Source organism: Arvicola amphibius, chromosome 2 (genome assembly GCF_903992535.2).
Source record: "Arvicola amphibius chromosome 2, mArvAmp1.2, whole genome shotgun sequence".
NCBI lineage: Eukaryota > Metazoa > Chordata > Mammalia > Rodentia > Cricetidae > Arvicola > Arvicola amphibius.
This window is the reverse complement of record NC_052048.2, coordinates 188,770,379-188,792,728: the sequence shown is the minus strand read 5'-3', so window position 1 is coordinate 188,792,728 and position 22,350 is coordinate 188,770,379. Positions and strand designations below refer to the sequence as shown.

Here is a 22,350-nt window from a genome sequence, read left to right as displayed (position 1 = left end):
AGAAAAAAAAAAGAGAATAAGTGCAGGTGGGAACCAATCGGGGGAAAGATCAGAGATAAAAAAAAACGTGCCCCTGGCAGAGCTGCTTCTGAAGGGCTGTGGCTAGAATCGAATGCGCACTTTCCAAGGTGGGTTGGGTTTGAGCAGCCACAAAGAAATGTAGGACCATCTCAGGAGCCCTAAACAATACTGTTTCTTTTAGGCTCAGTGGTGCCGCATCCACCTCCCCAGGTCTTTGGCTGAGTGAACGGATGATTCATACAGAATAGAAACAGATGGTGGTTTTGAACCTGGAATTAGGAAACACTGCCCTGGAGAGCAAGCTGGCTCACTCTTGGTTGGCCCGGAGAGGCTATACACCTTGTTTCCACCTCTGTTTTGATTTTGGGGAATCCTGGAATTTGCCGAGGTTGGGAATCATCATCCGTTGCCCACCCAGAGCTAGAAGGTGATCCAATGCTTGTATGCCCAGATTCACCCTGCTGCCTTCTCTTTTTCCTCCCTACTTAGTGCAGCGCCTGCGGTGAGCAGAGGGGAAATCTATTTCTGAGTAGCTCCTCCAAATGAGAATGCCATGCCTTCTTTCCTTCACACAGAGGTTGGGGTGAAGGGTGGCCTGAAAGGACAGAGGAATGAGTGAGAAGCAGGGGCCAAAAGACACTGAGTCTTTAGTTTTCCAAATCAGGAGCCCTGCTGGTCAGTGACTCTCCAAGTAAGCCAGTGAGTTCTCACAGCTTTGAAGCTGGAATGCAGCTGCAACAGTGAAAAATCAATGGCTTGCTCTCTCTGCCTTTCTCTTCTCGGAAGCTGACCCACCTTAGCACATTCCCTACAGCTTGGCAAAGCTCATTGGCTTGGAGGGCTGCGCACACATCTACAGTCTTCCTCCGGTTTGGTTCTGCAGACCAGACAGGTGCAGTGAGGGGGGCTGAGAAGATCGAGGTCCAGTTTTGGAAGGCACACGACCTCACGGTTGCTGGGGAGGAGAGATGAAGATGGAAGGAACAGAGCAAAAACAGGCCTGGGGAAAACAAGGCCGCAGGACCAGTGGCTCACCCAGGGGCAGGCTGTGGACTTTGATACCTTCTTTCACACATCCGTATCTCCAGGAGCCCCTGCTGGGGCCTAAGTCACATCTACCCAGATGCTGAGTGAGTGAGGTCAGAGCTGCGGGGTCCCTGGGATTCCCCATCTTCCTCTAAAGGACAAAGTTCTTTCAGGAACCCATGGAAGCCAACACCAAGTTCCTCAAAACTAGCACTCAGACCCTCCCTGATATCTTCCGGGTGGGAAACTAAGGAACAAGTGCCAGACAGGGTCAGGCAGGCGCCACCGTCAGCATGAGCATTCTCAAGGTGGGACCAGCTATGCTCATTGCACCCGGGACGCACCCTATCTCATTAAGGTGGAGCCACACAGTCTTCCCCTGGAAACATGGGTAGGAAGGTGACACGGTCAGATTGGGTAGTCAGTCCCAGCAAGGGGACAAGAGGAGGGTAGATGCCCCCATCCATACATCTATGTGTGACCGTGGAATTTGAAATGTATGGACCATTGGAAGGAAACCAGAAAATAGACATATGCACACTTACACAGTACTCCCCCATACCTCCCAAAAGAGAATCATTGCTCCAGCACACCAATCCATTTTCACATGAAGACAACATCAATTCCTGTCCCAAAAAATGTACACACATAAATCTTAGAAAGTAGAAGTAGCTCCACGGTACTGTTTGTCATGGCCTCTGCCTTCCCAGGGGCCCGCAGCCGCCACCTTGGCCTTCCAGCCACTTTCCTTCAGGCCCTTCGCTAGAACTTTCTGAAGAGGCAGAGTGTGAAGCGCCACCATGCTTCTCAAGGCTTAGTGGGGCTGGGATAGGAGGCAGCAGGGAATGAGGCTGCAGAGCAAACTAAGGAGCTAAGGAGGTAGATGGGGAAAGGAAAGCGAGCAAAGGCATGTTTGCGGGAGAGACATATGGAAGTTCTATGATGAATTGGACCTCCTGACTTGTGAGACCTGGACTGTCTCTATGGACACATGAAACCACACCTTCAGATTTCTTCAGAATCACAAGTAGTTCGAGTTCAAAGGGACCTTGAAGGGTTTCGGCACAGATTGCCTTCCGGTCACAGACAGGGACACAACAGAGCCAGCACTAAAGACCAGCTTGCCATCTCCACGTCAGACACGGCAACCTGTGGGTAGTGCTGGTGTGTGTGCATGTGATGTGCCCGCTCACCTGCTAACCTCCACTGGCATTGTGAGCTGGCACTCTGGGCTTCTGAACCCAGTGACTGGAACAAACTCCACTCTCTGCAAGTGCTGTTTCTGCCCTCACTGCCCTAACTGTCCTGCCCTAGCTCCATCCCTGAAGACCCCACAACTTGCCAGCCTCCAGCAGGCAAGGCCTTCTGCTGACTAAACTGGCCATAGATACCTTCCAGGAGGGCCCAGAGTAAGAACCATGAGCAGAGAGTCCCTGGAACCAGTGAGAGGAGGGGATGACGAGGTCTAAGAAGCTAGAAACTCAGAGTTCCACAGACTCCACAGAGCTTTAGCTATGGATGTACAGCCCCATACTACACATGTGCAGTGCACACATGCAAACAAACTGTGCTCTACCTATGCACATAACATAATGCAACACATATATACTCAACATGCAACACATACACATATAATGCATGTAGGCATACAAGTCACACATAGTGAAACATATATACGTATATACATGTCCCACAGTACTGAACACACACATTCATAAGTACATACCACATATAACGAACATGTTATGCAACATGTATGCAGTACAAACCGCATGCATACACCAACACATTATACATACAGCACATATACACATTCATGTGCTAAATACACACACAGCATGTAATACTACATAGCCTACACATATACACAACTGTACACATAACAAATAATACTACAGGACTGAGCTCCCAAGGTCCTGATGAGGAGCAGAAGGAGCGAGAACATGAGGGAGAAAGTCAGGAACGAGAGGGGTGCGTTCACTCATGGAGACGGTGGGACAGAACTAATGGGAGATCACCAACTCCAGTTGGAATGGGACTGATGGATCATGCGACTAAACCCGTCTCTCTGAATGTGGCCAACAGCGGGGGCTGACTGAGAAGCAAAGGACAATGGCTCTGGGCTCTGATTCTTCTGCATGGACGGGCTCTGTGGGAGCCTTCTCAGCTTGGTCGATCACCTTCCTGGACCTGGGGGGAGCTGGGAGGACCTTGGTCTTAGCATAGAGTGGGAACCCTGATGGCTCCTTGGCCTGGAGAGGGAGGGAGGGGAGGTATGCGTGGAGGGGAGGGGAGGGAAGGGGGAGAAGGAAGGGAGGGAGGGGAGAGGAGGAGGGAAGGAGATGGAAATTTTTAAATATAAAAAAAATCAACCATGAGAAAAAAAAAATAAAGAAATCAAAGCGAAAAAAAAAAAAAAACAAATAATACTACATACCACAAACATAAAACCCCAAGCATACTGTGTACCACCTCTACATATAGTTAGTTCATTCTATGTGTGCACTTCACACATTATGACATATACAACACACACACCCAGATGCACACATAGCACACTACATACATATATATCTACAAAGTAACTTCTGCATACACACTAGCCAAGTAAGTATATCACAGATACACACATGTACACATGTGTGCACACACACACTCTTTATTAGTGACTCTCAGTAAAAGCCCCATGAAGACGTAGACAGAAAAGGCTATTGTCACCCAGTGGCTGGAAGTTCAGATGCTGCTGAGCATTAGGAGATGCCTGCACCAGGTCCTACAGGCAGACAGTATGCACAGTACCTAGGTACAGCGACTATGCCAAACACAGAAATTGGCATCTCAGACCCATTCTCAAACTTAAGCCCAGGTAAACACATCATTAACATCTCTAGTCCCCCTGCATGTGACCCCTAGAAGTGGCCAGAAATATTTTTATGGCCCTCTCCCCTGATTAGAGTTGGAGGTGAGGTTAAACCCAAAGCAAGAAAAACCAGATAGAAAAAACTACTTGTGCACAGCACTTTGGCCTGTTCTAGACTTCAGATTGGTCCTCACTGTCTGCTGACCAACAGAGAAGAATCTACTTACAGAATGGACTGATGATTGGAAGGCATAGTGTCACAAGTCTCCTCAGATTTGTCACCAAAGAAATAGATTTAGAAAGAGTGAGATTACAAGTCTCTCAAGTTGAGGCCAGTCTTTGCGACAAAGTGAGCTCTCGTCACCCCAACACAGTCTGCAGCATAAAGACACCCCGTGGCTCTGGGCTGCGAAATGAATCCTCTGGGTTACCAGATGAATTCCCCCCCCCTCTCATAAGTGCACAATACTGCCTAGTGGTGGCATGGGGACAAAGCCAAGCCCTCTTCAGAACGCTTTCTGTCCCCTCAGAACCAGCAGCCCAGGAGGCGTGGGGACCGTACCTCTCAACTCCAAGACTGAGAGTGAGGGAGGGAGGTGCTATGATCAGGTCTTGGTGGAGACATGAGTCCACAGTCTCACCGTGCCCTAAAAGCATGCTGTGGGGTACGAAGACAAAGAGCTTTGATGTCTAAGTTTTTGACCTCCAAGCCTATTTGTGTCTCTACTCACTTTGATATGATTGGCAGTGTTCTGCCAGCAGAACCACCCGTACAACAGCAAAGCCGCGTGCAGGAAGCTGAGGAAGAAGGGGAAAGGGTATTAGAAAGTTACTTTTTCTTTCAAGCTTCCTGTTGTAACACTCCCCAGCAGGGTACAAGCCTTGCTTCATTACCTGCTCTTCCACTAGTGCCTAAACTGGGGTCTTTTCCTGGAGCTGAAGAGGACAGGGAAGGTGGGGTGGGTCAGCATTAGACAAACACTTGGCTTAATGGGCACAAAGGTCCTGGGTTCAAGGTTTGGATTCTAGACTTCCCCCCCACCCAGCTTGAACTCACTGACCCCAAGGCGGGTGGGGAAGGCAGCTAATCGAAGTGCATTGTTTGCTCAGGGCTGTATGGCCTGGCCTTAGGCCCAAGAGTAGTAACATGAGTGGTTTCTTTCTGAAGGTGGCCCTTCCATACGCCACCCACAGAGAGAGACCTCACTTTTGCTCCCCAGAACCTCCTCCCTACCCATGTTTGAGCATGCTCATACAAACTACCCCACACAACACATGTGACACATCCCTCCGAGCAAATACATAATGTGTCATACATACCACACTTAGATACTAGACATACACAACATACCATTATTAAATGCCTATTAAGCACAAACATGCACACGTACTTCATGCACCATGTGCATTACATGAAAAGCACACACTATATGCATATAGTATATATGAAACACACAACACATACAATAACAACAAACACACAACACATACATTGTATATCCTACATACATATACACAAGATTCCTTATACGTGTCCTATACATGTACTGTAGTCACCATGAAGCTTGCACACAGAAAGCATCAAGGACAGATCAAAGGCACACACAAAATATACATACTAGACATACTATATGTCAGACACATCACATATACACAACACACACAGAACACACAGCACACAAAGCATAGGCGTGCCCCATACAAGTGTACATACCACCTGCACATTAGACACTCACTCTACCACACACATGTCCCTTGTTGAGCCTTCCTGATCTTTGAGTGAGATGTGGGAAAAAAACAAGCTTCAGTTGGAAATTGACACGCAGACACCAATGACTTTAGAAAGCCGGGTGCCATCTCAGCTAACTGGTCCCTGGGAGGCAGCAGAATTTAGAACAAGACAGAGCTTAGCTTCTTCCATATAAGAAACATGAGCAGAATAAGCCTCTGGGTGGATGCTGCTGAGGTACAATGCTGTGACCAAGGATGCCTCTGACCACGTCTGTGCAAACCTTCTCACCTCTGTGGAAATCATTTTGCCTGCTAGAGCATTAAATACCTGGGGAAGCATAAACAAGGTAGACTATGAAGTCGGGATGATTTGGGGCTCCACCAGTCACTTCTGTGACCTTGGGGGCTCACTTTATCACTTTGAACCTCAGTTTTCTCCATGGGAAAAATATAGATAAAAACCATCTCATAGGGTCCCTCTGAGTTTGTGTAGACACACTCAGTTATAGGGCCCAGTGGCAGAGACCCAGTGTCTCTATGAGAAAGTTGCCAGAACATATAAAAAAATTGTATTCATCCCCCCAATCAGATTTAACTAGGCATTCTTATACCTTTTATTTCTAGACAAGACCTCACTGTATAGCACTGGCTGGCCTCTATCTTTCTATTTTCTGCCCCTACCTGCATAGTGCTGGTATTACTGGTAGGTGCCCCCTCACTGGGCCCAACCTGTGTCTTGTCTGGTAGCCTACTGCCACCAGACGCACGTTCTTCCATGGCTAAATTTTATACCCTGACTCGCTAGCTTGGGAATGGATTTTACATCTTTATGTAGTGGTGATATAGAAAACCCACATCCAAAGAGCAAAGAGTATACATCAGAGACTGTACCAGGCTTACAACACCTGAAACACTTACATGTACTGTCTGGTTCTTTACAGAAAGCAGCTGTCAACTCAGCGTAGGTGAGACCTAAGTCTTTGTTATTTATATACCTGTTCTGGGCCAGTCAAGACATTTAACCCTGAAAGTCAAGAGAACTTAAACCCCTAGGACTTGAGTAGAGACAGACAGAAGCCCCTCCATCCTGCAAAAGGCCTTACCTTGCTTAGGCTCCTCCTCACAGCCATGAGTCCCTCAAGACTGCCTTCCCAGAAAAAGGTCACTGGGTGTCCCAAAGTCCAGGGGCCAGCTCTTTAATCTCTTTGAAGGCCTAGGATCAAGGGGAGAGTTCCAGGGTGGAGAGAGTTGCAGCTGACGCATGGCCTGAGCAGGCAGGACTTTGTGGCCTGTCTCTTTAAATCTCAGGTAATTTGGGAGGAGGGAGTGCCCACACAGCTCCTGCTCACTCCCAACAGGAGCTCCAGATCTACAAGCCCGGCAGATCCCCAGCTCTGCCAAGTGGAACAAAGCAGGAGCCCTCTTCAGACTCAGGGGCCACCACGGGAAGCCTCACCAGTTCCACAGGAGAAGGAGGAGACCGGAGACAGGAGACGGGACCTCTACAGAGTGAGGGCAGGGCGGCTCTTGGGGGTGCCAATGTGGCCCCAAGACCAAGCCCAGGCGGGGTCTGGCATCAGCCTCAGGCCCCCAAGGAACAAGCCTTCCACCCCATGGGGTGGTCACTGCCCAAGGAGAAGGGGTTAATACTCTGCCTCTGGAACAAGTTCTGCAGATGGTTCCACAGACAAGAGTCCTGGGCTCAGAGCCGAGACGAGCAGAACCTACTGCAGCAGAAGAGGTAAGCTTGCCATCTGCTCCTGCTCCTCTACCTAGCAGCAGAGGCTACACCCCACACCCTCCCAGCTTGCTTGAGTCTTCTTGGCACCCCTGGCTGGACAGTCTGTGCCCCTGGTCATGGGCTGGCTCCTGGTTATCACTTTCTCCTGAGTCGTGGCCTGTGGGGCTAGCTGGCCCTGATGTCAGGTGGGAGGCAGCCTGGACACAGATGTTAGTTATCTTTACAGTCCCATTCAATTCTGCAGGCCTCTTGTGAGCACCTCCCCAGTAGCCAGGCACCTCATTGGCCCTTGTGAACCCTCTACCCCCCGAAAGGGGATTGTGGCAGGATAATGCCTTATGTTTCTGTACTCCATGTTTGTTTAGCAGTCTATGGCAGAAACACATTTATCTATAAGCATACATGGGGGAATGAATGAGAGAGTGATTGAATGAATAAGACAATAATAAAATATGGCAAAAAGTGTGAAATTGCATATCATTCCTGTGGATTTGTCTCAGCCAATGGAGGGATTTAAAGACCCAGCAAAGCTCAGTTGCAGCCCGCAGTGTCTTCCTCTCTACTGGTGGGTTCCTATGACCTCCTGGTCAGAATGCCTGAGATGCTCACCCGGTTGTCTTCCAATCTTGGGGGTCTGGGAGAGAAACTGGAGTTTGAGTCCTTAGGAAATCTCACATTGTGCTTCCATTCACTGAGAACTTCCTTATCCTCACTTGATACCCACTCCTGCCTCAAACACCATCTTAGAGTTGATTTTGGGAGCAGGGTGAATAGGAAACCCATTGGACCTGGAACCCACCCTGTGGCGGTCTGCTTTCTGACATTGTAAGCCGGGCTCTCCACCCAGCTGGTGATGCTAAAGGGAGTTCTGCTCTGGGTAGGTGGGGGGGCTCCTCCAGGCTTTGCAGAGGCAGGTAGCATGTATTCACAGAGGAAAAGGCTGAGGGTTTTGTCTTTGGCTTTTTTTCAATCTCTGAATGCAGGGCTTGTCTTAACCTGGCCTGAGGGCTGCCTGGGATTTCCTAGTCTTTGGATTAAGTAGTCCCTGATGGGATGTGCCCCTTCATAGAGCTGCGGGCTTTCCTGTCTCTCGCCTCAGCCACCCACCTCTCTTCCCCAGGGCTGGGAGAGTGGGGGCCAGGGCACATGTCTGGCTGATGACGTCTTAAGGCAACAGAATGGCATTGTTGTTAGAGAATAATTCTTCATTGGTTTCACTTCTCCTCTTCCCACTCAGGACCCTGTTGCTGGGGGCATCGGGCACAGACTGCAGAAAGGCCAGGGGTTTTGAAAGGGGTAGGTGAGGTTCCTATATGCAGGAAGAACTCCTGTGAAGGACCTGGGCCTGAGCAGGCAGCCTGGCTAAGCATATGCTATTTGCATGCATCTAGTCTGCACCCATTTCTTCCCACCATCTGGTGGCCTCCTCTGTGTACTGGGCTAGCAAGATCTAATGTCACCACTAGTGAGAGGATTCTCTTCTCCATTTTCTGATCTTCAGATATGTTTCTCTAGTTTTTTGACCCTCTTCTTCCTGAGTCCATGGCAGTGACCTTCTTTGGGTGTTCCTTCCTGGAAGGACATGAAATTTTCTAGGAGTTTCTTGGACTGCTAGGTCAGCTCTGCACAGGGAAGGCATGCTGGAAGTCAGACAAGTTGGGGGCGAGCACTTAAATAAGAGCTATGAACCGTGAAAGAATCTCATCCTCTATAGGCACTATCGTCCAGTTTATCTGGTATAAAATTAAACACAGGCTTTGGAGGGAGGGGAATTCTGTCAGCCCATAAGAACGCATTGGGCCTGGGAATTAAGAGGGAATCCCAGAAAGGAATTCTGGGGTAGGACCAGGAAGGATTTCATGGGATAGAAGATCTCACCAGAAGGCAAAGCTTGAAGAACTCTGCAGGATGAGCAGAAGTGAAGCAACCTTCCACTGTGTTCACATTTCCCTTGAGTCTTAACTATGCAGCTTTCTTATTTAAATCCTTATTAGCTGAATGCTCACCTCTTTCCCATGTCTTCTGTCCTAATATTTCTCATTTCTGTATATCCAATGTATCAAACACTGACTGAGCATAATATATACTCCACTGGGGTTGTGGGAAAATTACTTGATATGTTCTAGCTTCTTAAAAAGCTCACGTTCTGATGGACAAAATGTACCAAGGTCTATGCTGTCCCTGGGTCACTTCAGATTAAATCAACCTCAAAGACAACAAAGCTATATTGTTGCTCGTGTGTGCTACAAAGTTAGGCTCATGGTAGTTGCATCAATGTTGAACATGTATAGCATTTTTTTCCTTCCTTGTCATTTCTAAACAGTATTACACAATAGCAATTTATATGTAGTTTATATCCCACTGAACGTTATAGATCACCTAGAGATAATTTAAAGTACACAGGGGGAAGTAGGCAATGGTGCATGCCTACACTCCCAGTACTGGGAATACTGAAGCAAGGCTAACACAGTGAGACTTGTCTCCAAAAATTCAAAAGTTAATAAGTAAGTTGAACATCGTGGTCTTCACTTGAAACCCCAGCACTTGGGAGGCTGAGGCACGAGGGTCGTTTAATATGTTTAACATGTAACCCAAGTTTAACATGGACTACGCAGTGAGTTCCAGCCCAGCCTGGGCCACATAGTAAAGCCATATCTTAAAGTCTACCAGATGGATATATAAACGACATAAAATATGATATCACTGTTGGGAAGGTTCTAGATCTTGTATGGAATGTTATAGAACCAATGTCCTACAGATTCTGGAAGAATAACCGTACTTATGTTAAAAGTGAGCACAGTGAAGGTCATGAAAAGGTTTAAGCAAATGTTGAGAGAGCAGAGAAGGAAACTGTCCTATCTGTTATCTGATTTCTGCTCGTGTGGGATGTGCTGGGAGCTTCGCAGAGGCTGCCCAACCTGACTTCCCACCCCTCCTGTGCTGACATTTTCACTCCCTGGGAGGACAGGAAGCCATGCTGGACGTCTGAGTTGGGTTACACAGATACCTGTATAAATGCTATAAGTGAGTTGAAGTTTCTGTGCAAACTCAGCTCTGACACCTCCTGTAGACTTCCGTTCTTGCCTTGATAGGCACATACACACATGGCTGTTAGCTTGCCTGTCTGAGAGAGTTGTGGCAGTTAAGAAACAGTTTGGTTCCAAATCTTGAAATAGCCTCAGTTCTCCAGGTTCTGACTTCCTCATCTCATCGCCTGGAGTCTCAGCTTGAGGGAGGTGGCTCATGAGTGCCCAGTGTAGGCCATGTTCCCACACATGACTGCTCTTTCTCATCTGTGGTCATTGCTCTGGGCCTAACCCCCACCCCCACCCCAAGAAAAATCAGGAAGAGCCATAAAAACTAGAAGAACCACATAATCTAGTGGTAAGCCCTGGGGCTATGCTCTTGGTAAGCAAGTCTGCCTTTAACCCTATGTGATCTTCTGGCAATAATCTGACCTTACTGCCTCAGTTTCCTTTTCTAAAAAAAAAAAAAAAACAGGGAGAATTATTCAGCTGGTGTTGTATGGCTGTGGAAAGCAAAAGCGGAACTAAGTGATGTTACTTTGGGAACTGCCAGGCACACGGAGTTATGACAAAACATAACATAAAGAAGGCAACTACTGAGGATGACAAGAATCAGTGGGGCTATGAACTTCCTCCTCATAGGAATGAGTTCAATCAGAATGAAAATGTATGCTCCTGGCAACCACACGGCATGATCCCTCATAGTCTACAGGCAGTGCCTGCAGACAGCTGAGAGAGTAATTGCAGGGAAGCTCCTGTGTATCCTCCCCACCACACATACTTCTAACCCTGATTAAAACAAAGAACAAGGACAGAGAAATGGCTAGTGAGGCACTTGTCTCAGCTCAGACTCTGATCTGGTTGGACAAATACTCACCCTGAGATTCCATCTGTTACGCGAGCACGTTAGACTCCATTTAAACACAATTTCTACTCTTCTGATTTGAACATTCCTTAAAACTCTTTGGCGCATTCCTTGTTTCCCAGAATAAAGGACAGAGCATGACTCGTGTACATGGCACACATAGACTTACATGTTCATAAGAGCCAGAAGCAGAGGACTGGAGGAGCAGAAGTTATAGAAGAGGGAAGTCAAAGACTCTCACTTGGAGACACAATGTTGACCTTGAACAAGAAAACACACATTTCCCCAACACCAACAAAAATATGCTACATTTTGCATCAAAGAAGCCTATTACTGAGTTTTCCCCAAGCCATCATGGAACTAAACTGTTCAACTTTATAATCAATTGCAAAGTAGAACAAAATATTGAAGAACCTGGAAATATCTTCTTATAATTTCTACTTCTTATGCTCCTCTCACCACACCTTTTCTTTTTCTTCCTTACTTTAATTATTAGAAAACATTTGGGGTGTTTACGGAATTTTAATTTCATTTCATGTGAAATATCCATTTCTCTTCATAAGTTATGAATAATTGCACCTGTAAATCAGTGTTTCTCTACCATGGCATGGTTGAGTGGAATAATTCTTTGTTGGTGTCCTGGAGGGGATGTTCAGCCTTGTCTTGTCCCTTTATCCCCGTTCCTTAGTTGTTCTATAGCCTTCTGTGATGGGCTGCTATTGGAGGACCTACAAGATTCTTCGGTATTCCTTACACTTCTTTTGGAGACCAAGGATTATGAGTCAAGTTTGGAGTTCTGTGTCCTTACTGCTAAAACTTGGGAGTAAGGACTTTCTCTGCTATCACCTTGTGGCCCTATGTAGTTACTGCAAGTGATAAAGTAGTCTGGGAAAAAAACTCAACTCCTTGACCCTTCATTTTCCTGGATTCTGGAGTTTGCAACAAAGGAGGCCATTTCTTACAAACATTATTGAGTTTGGTTATATGCTGTTTCTTTACCAGGGGCATGGTCTGGCTAAGTTGCCAGATAAGACACAGGATACCTCTTTCAATTTGACTTTTAGTTGAGTAATGGGTGAGTTGTTTCTACAGGCATGAAGCAAAATATTGCATAAAATATATTTATAGAGTTGGAGAGAGAAGTTCTGAATGGATATGATCAAAATACATTGTATAAATGCACGGTATTTTCAAAGGACACTTGAAAGAGTGTTGAAATAGTTATGCAACTCTAGCTTGGTGTTAACCGAGCATCGTGTAACTGTACTCTATATCCAGCAGTCTTTGGTCTCTCACAGGCCTGCTAGGCCAGCAGCAGACAAGGGGGAAGGATGACACAGGCAATAGAGGCTTGTGGAGGAGCTTTGCCAGCTTCAGCGATCTGTCATGAACAAAAGGAAACTCTATGACTCCCAAGTATAGAGGAAGGAACATGTTCTATTTACAACACCAAGTGCAAGATGTTATAATAAAAATGAGATCAAAGGAAAGAGCAAAACATGTTCTAGGAATAGGGTAGTGGTGATTGTATGTGTGTGTGTGTGTGTGTGTGTGTATGTAGTGAAGGAAGCTTTGTTTCCCCTACAGTCTAGTGCTGACTCTAAAACATCTATGTAAGAGAGTAACGGCTAGAGTCATGGTGGTGGCGAAGAATCTAGAAAACTTGTTTTGCCGCCATGTTTTTGAACCAAACACTGTTTTTCACTTAGTTTATGTTTATTTAAGGTTGACTTTGGGGGGTGATAGAGACAATAAGAGAGGCAGTAAAGGCACCTTGGCAACACGACTGAGTCATCCATGTTACAGCTGTCATAGTGAGCAACCACAGCACAGTAGGGTATTTTGCTGGGTGCAGAAGTGCAGAATGCACAATGGACAATCACTGGGTTGGGAGAACGCATCCAGGAAGAAGCAGCCTGTGGGCACAGGCCCAGGAAGAACGGTGTGCTCTGTGGGGTTGAGGCGTGCGGTGAGATTAAAATGCCAGGTGTACGGAGTGAGGGGGAGGATCAGAGAATGGAAAAATGGTTGCACAAAGACCGTGAAGGACCTCTGTGTTCCTTGTCTTTGGGCATTGAAAGACCCGTCGGCCTTCTGTAAGCTGTGACAGCAGTCATTTAGAAAGACTATTTTGACAGCATTACAAAGGATAGATGAGGGTTAAGTAGGGTGCAGGGAAACCAAGAGAATGTCTTGTTAATCCTGGACCGAAGCATAGAGATGTGAATTAATGAACTTTAGTAGCAAAAAGGAGAAAGAAGTAAATGGAGACAGACTCTTAGATGATTGTTTGACCCTGGTCGCTGCCCTTGGGCCTATGAGGGGGCTGGGGTTGCAGTTGTGGGAGATAAAAGTCACTTTCTTCTGCTTATCTCTTTCCTAACCCCAGCTTTGTTATAAGCTTCTTGCCACTGCCATCACTTCAGCATGGGAACTCCTTTCCAGGTCCTTTGTTAGCCGTGTGATTGGCTATCTATGGATAAATACAATAATTTCATTTACTCCTGCAGAAAGACCAAATTTGCTCCAAATGAGAGAAAAATTGTATAAAAAGATAACCATGTTTCTTAGTCGCAGCAAGACTAGAGAGGTGATTTGTAGAGCCAGGGAATAAATACTTTCTAAAATGTATAAAAATCAGACAATAAATAGGAAACTACTAGGGACTGGGAGTTGGGGTAAGGATCTGAAATCAGAATTGGGTACACTCAAGAAGAAATGGAAGGGGAAAATGAGAACATTCAGATTCACATGAAATTCAATAAATGAATTCTCTAAATTAGATTCTTTACTTCCCCCTCATCTGTCATTGCTGGCCACCATTTATATCTGCACAGTCCTAAGAGTGGAAATAAAGTAGCACCTAAGGCCCTCTAGACAGGGTTTGAGGATGATGGATGACTTCACTTCCTAAGGTTTTGAGTGTGCACTTTAGAGACGGGGATTCCAAAGCTTGCCTTGGATGTATTACTTTAGCAATTTTACATGCATGCACCACACACTCCTGGCTTGAGCATTGTTTCCTGAACTTTCATTTGTACAAGAATCCATTGGAACTCTTCCTAAACTGCAGACCTGGACATTTCATGTCAAAGGGTAATCAGCAAGTTGAAGTTTCTTATTAATTTGCATAAGATGCTGATCATCAACGGGATTCCTGATTTGAGCAGAAGGATTGAAAAAAATAAGATGTGAGGAGAGAGGTATGAATGACCACCGCCTGGAGCCAGGCTTTCTCACATGGGTCACGGCTGTTTTTAGACTGAGTCCTGAAGATATTGCCAGAGATGAGGAAAGTGGAGGAATCAAATGTTCCATACTGAAGGTCAAATAGCAAGGCTTCTTGTAGTAGGAGAAAACCCACTAGTCTCTGCATGTTGGCTTCCTCCACAAATATGAGGGAGGAACTTCTTATACCTCTAGAATTTAGAAAATCAGCCTTATCATGCAGGGCAATCTCAGGGCACTGCTGAGTCCACAATAGGACCACTCCAGGCATGAACAGATCACAGGGTGAGTGTGTGCCTGGACAAAACGCCTTCTTTCTTTGTCCAATATGCACAGGTGTTTTATATGCATGCATACACACGCACTACACCCCCCCACACACACACACACCCTGGGTCTTCTGGTCCCAACACCAGGGAATAGGAAACTAGTCAGGACATCTCTTATATGGGCTAAATGTTCAAAGTCAGTTTAGAAGAACTGAACAATGGGAAGAAGAGGGTTGGTGAACTTTGCACTGTAATGAACCCATCTGCCTGAGTCAGGAACCTTGCTGTCCTTGCTGTTGAGACACACATATTTGAGTGAAGCCTTCATAACTTGCCCCACACCTTGGTATGTTCATGGCTACCACCTTTCTCGTCCTATTTCCCTGTAGGATCTGGGAGACACCTCTTCTTCTAGCTGCCAAAGAAAATGATGTCCAGGCTCTGAGTAAGCTGCTCAAGTTTGAAGGATGTGAGGTGCACCAGAGAGGTACGGAGCAAAGACCTAGCGATGATCTGTGGGTCAGCTCTCCCCCTCATCTCACAGACTTCCCCAAGAGATCCCAAGACCCAGAGTCTGTTTTTTTCTCCATTGACTGCCCCTAAGACATTGTATGCCTTTTCCCCCCTTCTAAATGCCAGGAGCCGTCGGGGAAACTGCACTGCACATAGCAGCCCTCTATGATAACCTGGAGGCTGCCATGGTACTGATGGAGGCTGCCCCAGAGCTGGTCTTTGAGCCCATGACCTCTGAACTATATGAAGGTGAGGCCCTAGGATTGATGATTAGCTGTGTTTTTCAGCATCTCAGATAGATAATTTGGGGGAACCAGACAAATTATTTAAAGATCCCTCATCTTTATTATTATTATTATTCCACAAGCTATCCTTTTTCTAAGTGCTGATGACGAGTCATTACATTTGGTCCCTGATCCTCCAGAGACCCAGAGAAGGGGCAGAGTTGGATGGAAGGAACAATAGGATCTACTGGGAACTTTTAACACCCACAGGGTCTTTGCCATCCATCCAAGATGGCCACACAAAAGGAAACTATGGGGAAGCATGAGAGGGATTCCTTCAGGGTTCTGGGAGCATATATGTGACACACAGCTCTCTCTGGGTCAGGCCAGACTGCACTACACATCGCAATCATGAACCAGAATGTGAACTTGGTCCAAGCCCTGCTTGCCAGAGGGGCCAGTGTGTCTGCCAGAGTTACAGGCTCCGCCTTCCAACGCAGTCCCCACAACCTCATCTACTATGGTGAGATCCAGGGCCAGGCTCAGAGGTGGAAAGTGGGCAATAGCAATAGGAGGGGAGGCTAAGGAGGACCCTTTCTCAGGTTGCATCTTCTGGGAAGCTTGGAAGGCAGAGCTTCTGAAACTTAGAGCCAAGAGTCAGAAGCCAATTTCCTCTATCACCCTCTGGACTGTGTTTTTCTTAGGTTTCTGCTGGGCAAGTGATCCCAAGCCCCAAGCTGAGTTATGGGAGGAGGAGGCAGTTGTTGGGCTGGAGGGCAAAAGTCCCTCTCCTCTTCTGATCTTGCTGTCTCCTGTCTCCTATCTCTTTGTGTCCACAGGAGAGCACCCTTTGTCCTTTGCTGCCTGTGTGGGCAGCGAGGAGATTGTCAGGCTGCTCATTGAGCATGGAGCTGACATCCGGGCCCAGGACTCCCTGGGTAAGAGCTGGGATGTGGAGAAAGTGCTGGATGCTGTGTGAGAGGACGGGGACAGGGAGTGAGTCATTAGGGGGCCTGATGCCAACCTCTGTCTTCCCCAGGAAATACTGTGCTTCACATACTCATCTTGCAGCCCAACAAGACCTTTGCCTGCCAGATGTACAACCTGCTGCTGTCCTATGATAGGGGAGACCACCTGAAGTCCCTGGAACTCGTGCCCAACAACCAGGGACTCACCCCCTTCAAGCTGGCTGGAGTGGAGGGCAACACTGTGGTGAGACCCATGCCCTAGGGTGTCTTCAATGACCCTCATTTTACATTGCTAGGGACAAAGAGAACTGAACACACCTAGGAAGAGTAGGTCCCACTCTCGGCTCTAACCAGGGTCTGATTCAACCTATATCTTTCACATCACTGGTCCATTTTTTTTCTGCTTGCCTGTTTACCCTGACTGAAGTCCTGGGAATTCATGTAGCCTAGACCTCATCCTGAGATTTTCAGCAATGCCCAAGCCCACTTGTCTTTCTCAGAAGAGTGACTTGGCAATTTGCCCACACTCTGAAATGAGTCCCAGGGCAGGATAAATCTAGGACTCTGGATAACACAAGTTTTTGTGTCTTCCAAAGGCAGTGGTCTTTACGAGAAGGTCAGCACCTTCTCTGGTCCCTTCTGTCTGGGCTGTGATTGCCTTCAGCTGTGGATCCTGACCATCTCCTCTCTCTTTCAGATGTTCCAACACCTGATGCAGAAGCGGAAGCACGTCCAGTGGTCGTACGGGCCATTGACTTCTACTCTTTATGACCTCACTGAGATCGACTCCTCAGGAGACGATCAATCCCTGCTGGAACTTATTGTCACTACCAAGAAACGAGAGGTACAGAGACTTCACAGGACAGCCCCTGGTGAGGGGTGGTGGTGTCTCAGAGATACTGACCTATTTCATCTGTTTCTGGGGTCCAGGAGATACTGTTCTATTACTTCCCTTGTTGGGGTCTCAGAGATACTGTTCTATTGCTTCTGTTATTGGAGTCTCAGAGATATTGTTCTAATGCTTCTGTTGTTGGGGTCTTGGAGATACTGTTCTAGTCCTTCAATTGTTGGGGTCTTGGAGATACTGTTCTAGTCCTTCTATTGTAGGCCCGCCAGATTCTGGACCAGACACCCGTGAAGGAGCTGGTGAGCCTCAAGTGGAAGAGGTACGGGCGGCCCTACTTCTGCGTGCTGGGTGCCATCTACGTGCTGTACATCATCTGCTTTACCATGTGCTGTGTCTACCGCCCCCTCAAGCCCAGGACCAGTAACCGTACCAATCCCCGGGACAACACCCTCCTGCAGCAGAAGCTTCTTCAGGTGACACTCTGGTAGCAAGATAGGTCATTGGGAATCTTCTCCTCACAGCGTTGTCTCTCCTTCCTGACTCCACACCAGGATTTCACCTCTCACCCAGATCGGTGCTAAGTGGGGGCATAGACTCAACATGCACATACAGAAGCATGCATACATTCTTACTCCAGGAGCAGAGTGTGAGACTAGCTTAACCTTGTGGTCTAGAAAGAATTCAAAAGAGCTGGTGGTTTGGGGGAACTAATATGAGAATGGAGACAGGTTATTTACCAACATCTTTACTTCCTAGGAAGCCTATGTGACCCCCAAGGATGACCTACGACTGGTGGGGGAGCTGGTGAGCGTCATTGGGGCTGTGATCATCCTGCTGGTGGAGGTAAGGTGTGGATAGGATCCCCGCAGGAGACTGTCTGCCCCAGGGACCAGCCCACGTTCTGGTCTGCAAGTGTCTTTACGTCTCCTTGACTTCTTTCCAGATTCCCGACATCTTCAGGTTGGGGGTCACTCGATTCTTTGGGCAGACCATCCTTGGGGGGCCATTCCATGTCATCATGTGAGTGTCTCCTTCATCTCACTCTCGTTCTTCATCTCGTTCGAGCTTCCATCGCCCTCCTTTCCCTTAGCTCTGAGTTCCCTCTACGATGTGTAACCCCAGGGTGCTGTGTATGCTGAGGCTGAATGTGATAATATAGGGTCTGTTACAACTGTACTCTTGCTGCTAGGTCCCTAGGATGAACCTGAATTTTTTTCTCATTATTCCTTCTTTTCTCTCCCCCCCCCCAGTGTCACTTATGCCTTCATGGTGCTGGTGACCATGGTGATGCGGCTCACCAATGCAAATGGAGAGGTGGTGCCTATGTCCTTTGCTCTGGTGTTGGGTTGGTGTAATGTTATGTACTTTGCCAGAGGATTCCAAATGCTGGGTCCCTTCACCATCATGATCCAGAAGGTCAGTACTTCCCCTATGCATCCTAAAAAAGAGCCCTAGGCCAACGTTAAGCAAACAGTTTTCCAGGGGGATGGTTAGTACATATTTCAGGTGTTGTGAACCCTACACAATTCTTGTTATATGTTCCTCTTATTTTTTTTCTTTGAAAAGAATTAAAATACTCTTACAAGGTTAAAAATCATCCTAAGTTTAAGATCCTCACCAAGACATGGCAGGTAGATTTAGCCAGCAGGTTGTAGTTTGCCAACTAGCCTTGTATATGGAACCATCAGACTTTGGGGGTTAGATTTGCTGGTGTCCGATGTGTAACAGGCCTGAAAGAGTGGTGTTCTCTGCCTCCTTCTCTCCATAGATGATTTTTGGTGACTTGATGCGATTCTGCTGGCTGATGGGTGTGGTGATCCTGGGATTTGCTTCAGGTAAATCACTCATCCAGATGGCAGCTGTAGGAGGAAAGGGCGGAGGTGGGGGAATTTATGGGTTTATAATCCTTTAGGCTGAGCTTGGAAAAGGCCATGAAATATCTGAAGATGGGATGCTGCTCAGGAGTGAGGGACAGTAGTGTCAGGGGCAGGAGATTAGGAGCATAAACCCTGCAGAAAGCAGTGGAGTACAATACATAAAATGTATCGTTTGTGAACTGATCAAGGACAGCAATAATAGACATGCTGGGGTGGACAGGAGAAAGCGCAGGGGGCCTCCACCCTACTCAGAGAACTACAGGCAGCTAAGTCTTCCTCGAGGTAGAGCATACCACTTTGTTATCCAGCACCAAAATGATCAGCCATGAAAACATATATACAAATACCATTACACAGACCGAGCCAATTGTATTTATGTATTTAGGAAAAAAATATATATATATATATATATTAATTATAGATTAACAATTAATCTATTTAATTAAGAGACCATGAGTTTGATAAAGAGCATGAAGGGGGTATATTGCAGGGCTCAGAAGGAGAAAAGAGAAGGGGGAGTAATGAAATTTTATTATAATCTCCAAAATAAATAATTTAAAATGTACTCTTTAGAGATGAACAATATAAGATGAAGGGAACGGGATGGAAACAGACAACAAATGGCTGGTGGTGGGCTGGTCATGATACAGTTGCCATGGTAACTCTCACCCCTTGGGTGGAGCAGCCTTCTATATCATCTTCCAGACAGAGGACCCGGATGAGCTGGGCCATTTCTTTGACTACCCCATGGCACTGTTCAGCACTTTTGAGCTCTTCCTCACCGTCATTGACGGCCCTGCCAACTATGATGTGGATCTGCCCTTCATGTACAGCATCACCTATGCCGCCTTTGCCATCATCGCCACACTGCTAATGCTCAACCTCCTCATTGCCATGATGGGCGACACCCATTGGAGAGTTGCCCATGAGAGGGATGAGCTCTGGAGGGCACAGGTGAGCCCTCTGGTGGCTAGAAGGGATACTGCATCTATCTTCTTCCTGCCCAGGAACTGGCCCTGCTCAGATAAAAGCGGCCGGTTGTACTCATGTATATCTGGATAAGTTTTTGCACAAGTTATAAAATAATGCAACATTCCAGGGGAATTTAATTAGTACCAAAGAACACTTCTGGAAACTCTGGGTAGAATTCCGTGTATTTTCTCAACAATTAAACCCTCAGTATTTTCTAGAAATAAAATGAACAAATGGCGAAAAGTATATTTGGTAAATTGTGCTCCCAAGTAAGAATGGAAGTATTTAGTCTTCTTGAAAACATCGAAGCCTGCAAAATTTGACCCAGAAAAATTGGAAGTGTTATAAATAATGGCATTTAAAAAAAAAAAACCCAACACTTTCTTTAGCTGCAGAAGCTATCTTCAGTCAGAATATTATGATGGGCATAAAGGACAATGAGATGAATCAAGTCCTCATTTAAAAATATACCTGGAAAAGAATTTAGCTCAACAAAAATAATTTAGGTAAAATAAAAATGGAGCCATGAAACCCTGGAAAGCATTTAACTGGGATGTGTGGAAAAGGAGTAAAACCTAAGCTGGCTAAGAAGGGTCAGCTGAGAGAAATATTTTGAAGATATCTTGATATTAGGTTTCCAAGTAGGATGCTTTTGTTTTTAAATCACGTTATGTATGCAGGTTCAAAACATTTTGAGACCTGTGACCCTCGTCTATGTTTTCTACACTCTTGCCTATACCTTTTCTGCTGAGGGAAAACAGGTCACCTGCATCTCACTTGGCTTTGCCATGGCTTTCAAGACATAGGATAAAGAACTGTGGGGCTCAAGCTCCATTCATGCTCCCCCACGGCAGGGGATCTACCAAGTTCACACTGCCATCTTGGTTTGGGGTCTTGTTTCCATTTCTAGAGAGCCACAACTCAAGAGTTTGTTATTAATTCATCCTCCCTTCAGCTGGCTTCCCCTCCTCTCCCTGCCCTTCTCAGTCTGCACCCCACTTCTCTGACTTCGCTTTCTGTCCCTAAATACAGGTTGTAGCCACCACTGTGATGCTGGAGCGGAAGCTGCCTCGCTGCCTGTGGCCTCGCTCTGGGATCTGTGGGCGCGAGTATGGGCTAGGAGACCGCTGGTTCCTGCGGTAAGTGACGTAGGCCATTGGTGGTATTCCCTAAGCCATCCTTTTGCATGTTGTCTTGCTTCTAGAAGCTGTATGGAGGTCTGTATGCTTCCTAGGTCTTAGGCTTAATTGTCTCAAGTAGAGCTACTGAGGACGGGACTCCATTTGAGCTTGGGTTCCTAAGCATCCCCAGAGCAGAGCCTATAGCTTCCTGGGACCTGGTTGCTGAGGGGCTGGTGTTCTGTGTCCCCATGGTGGCTGCATAGACCCTCCAATGATGGTGGGGCCAAATGAGAAGTGTTGATCTTAGGTCTTATTTTCAGCTCCACCCTCTCTGAATCCCTCTTCCCACTCCCTTCAGGGTGGAAGATAGGCAAGATCCCAACAGGCAACGCATCCGCCACTATGCCCGGGCCTTCCAGCAACCCGACAACCTCTATTCAGAGGACTTGGAAAAAGACTCTGGAGAGAAACTGGAGATAGCACGTTCTTTTGGTGCCTACCTGTCCTTTCCCACACCCTCAGTGTCTCGAAGCACCTCCAGGAGCAGCTTCAACTGGGAAAGGCTTCGGAAAGGGACTCTAAGGAGGGACCTTCGAGGGTTAATTAACAGGGGCCTAGAAGATGGGGAGGGCTGGGAGTACCAGATCTGAAGGTTGGCTCTCACCAAGCGTCATGTCAGAATGAAAGAGAACCAGTCAAAAAGTAGAAGTCATCCCCCAAGTCCAATGGAGAGGGGGAGGAACATGCTGAGGAATGCACACTGGGAATAAATGTCCCAGGTCTCCACAATTCCTTCAGCTTGGGTCAAAGGGAAAGCTGTGGTCCTTGCCATAACCAAGCATTCCTTGTGCTCTTATGGAAACTCCACTGCACACCAGAGCACTTTAACAACAGGCTTGCCATCTTGGGCGCCTGTCTCCACCCAGGTCTTGTAAGTAGGAGGGGATGGAACTCTTCCCAGAGTGCTCCAGACAACTGATGGAGAACACTGAGCTTGTGGGGAGGTGTGTGATGGTGAGATGCAGGCACCAGTCTTGGGGCGGAGAAGCTGGGATGAGCCT

General features: G+C 47.0%; 1 protein-coding gene across 1 annotated transcript; it reads left to right on the top strand.

Annotated features, from left to right (window-relative positions):
* The first annotated feature begins 7,236 nt into the window (after positions 1 to 7,236).
* On the top strand, positions 7,237 to 21,939 carry Trpv6 (transient receptor potential cation channel subfamily V member 6). The gene is made up of 15 exons (XM_038320284.1): positions 7,237 to 7,379; positions 15,157 to 15,254; positions 15,407 to 15,529; positions 15,890 to 16,027; positions 16,344 to 16,442; positions 16,544 to 16,716; positions 17,170 to 17,316; positions 17,580 to 17,792; positions 18,076 to 18,162; positions 18,263 to 18,339; positions 18,570 to 18,735; positions 19,088 to 19,154; positions 19,882 to 20,150; positions 21,201 to 21,307; positions 21,648 to 21,939. Exons 1-15 carry the CDS (start codon positions 7,252 to 7,254, stop codon positions 21,937 to 21,939), a joined length of 2,184 nt encoding a protein of 727 aa, XP_038176212.1. The 5' UTR covers positions 7,237 to 7,251.
* The last annotated feature ends 411 nt before the right edge of the window (positions 21,940 to 22,350 follow it).

Bases quoted from the DNA above. Each gene is read 5' to 3' on its own strand.
- Trpv6 (XM_038320284.1), top strand. From the start codon at position 7,252: ATGGGGTGGTCACTGCCCAAGGAGAAGGGGTTAATACTCTGCCTCTGG. The intron at 18,163-18,262 runs GTAAGGTGTGGA...ACTTCTTTCCAG, and splicing joins TGATCATCCTGCTGGTGGAG to ATTCCCGACATCTTCAGGTT. The intron at 18,736-19,087 runs GTCAGTACTTCC...TTCTCTCCATAG, and splicing joins TCACCATCATGATCCAGAAG to ATGATTTTTGGTGACTTGAT.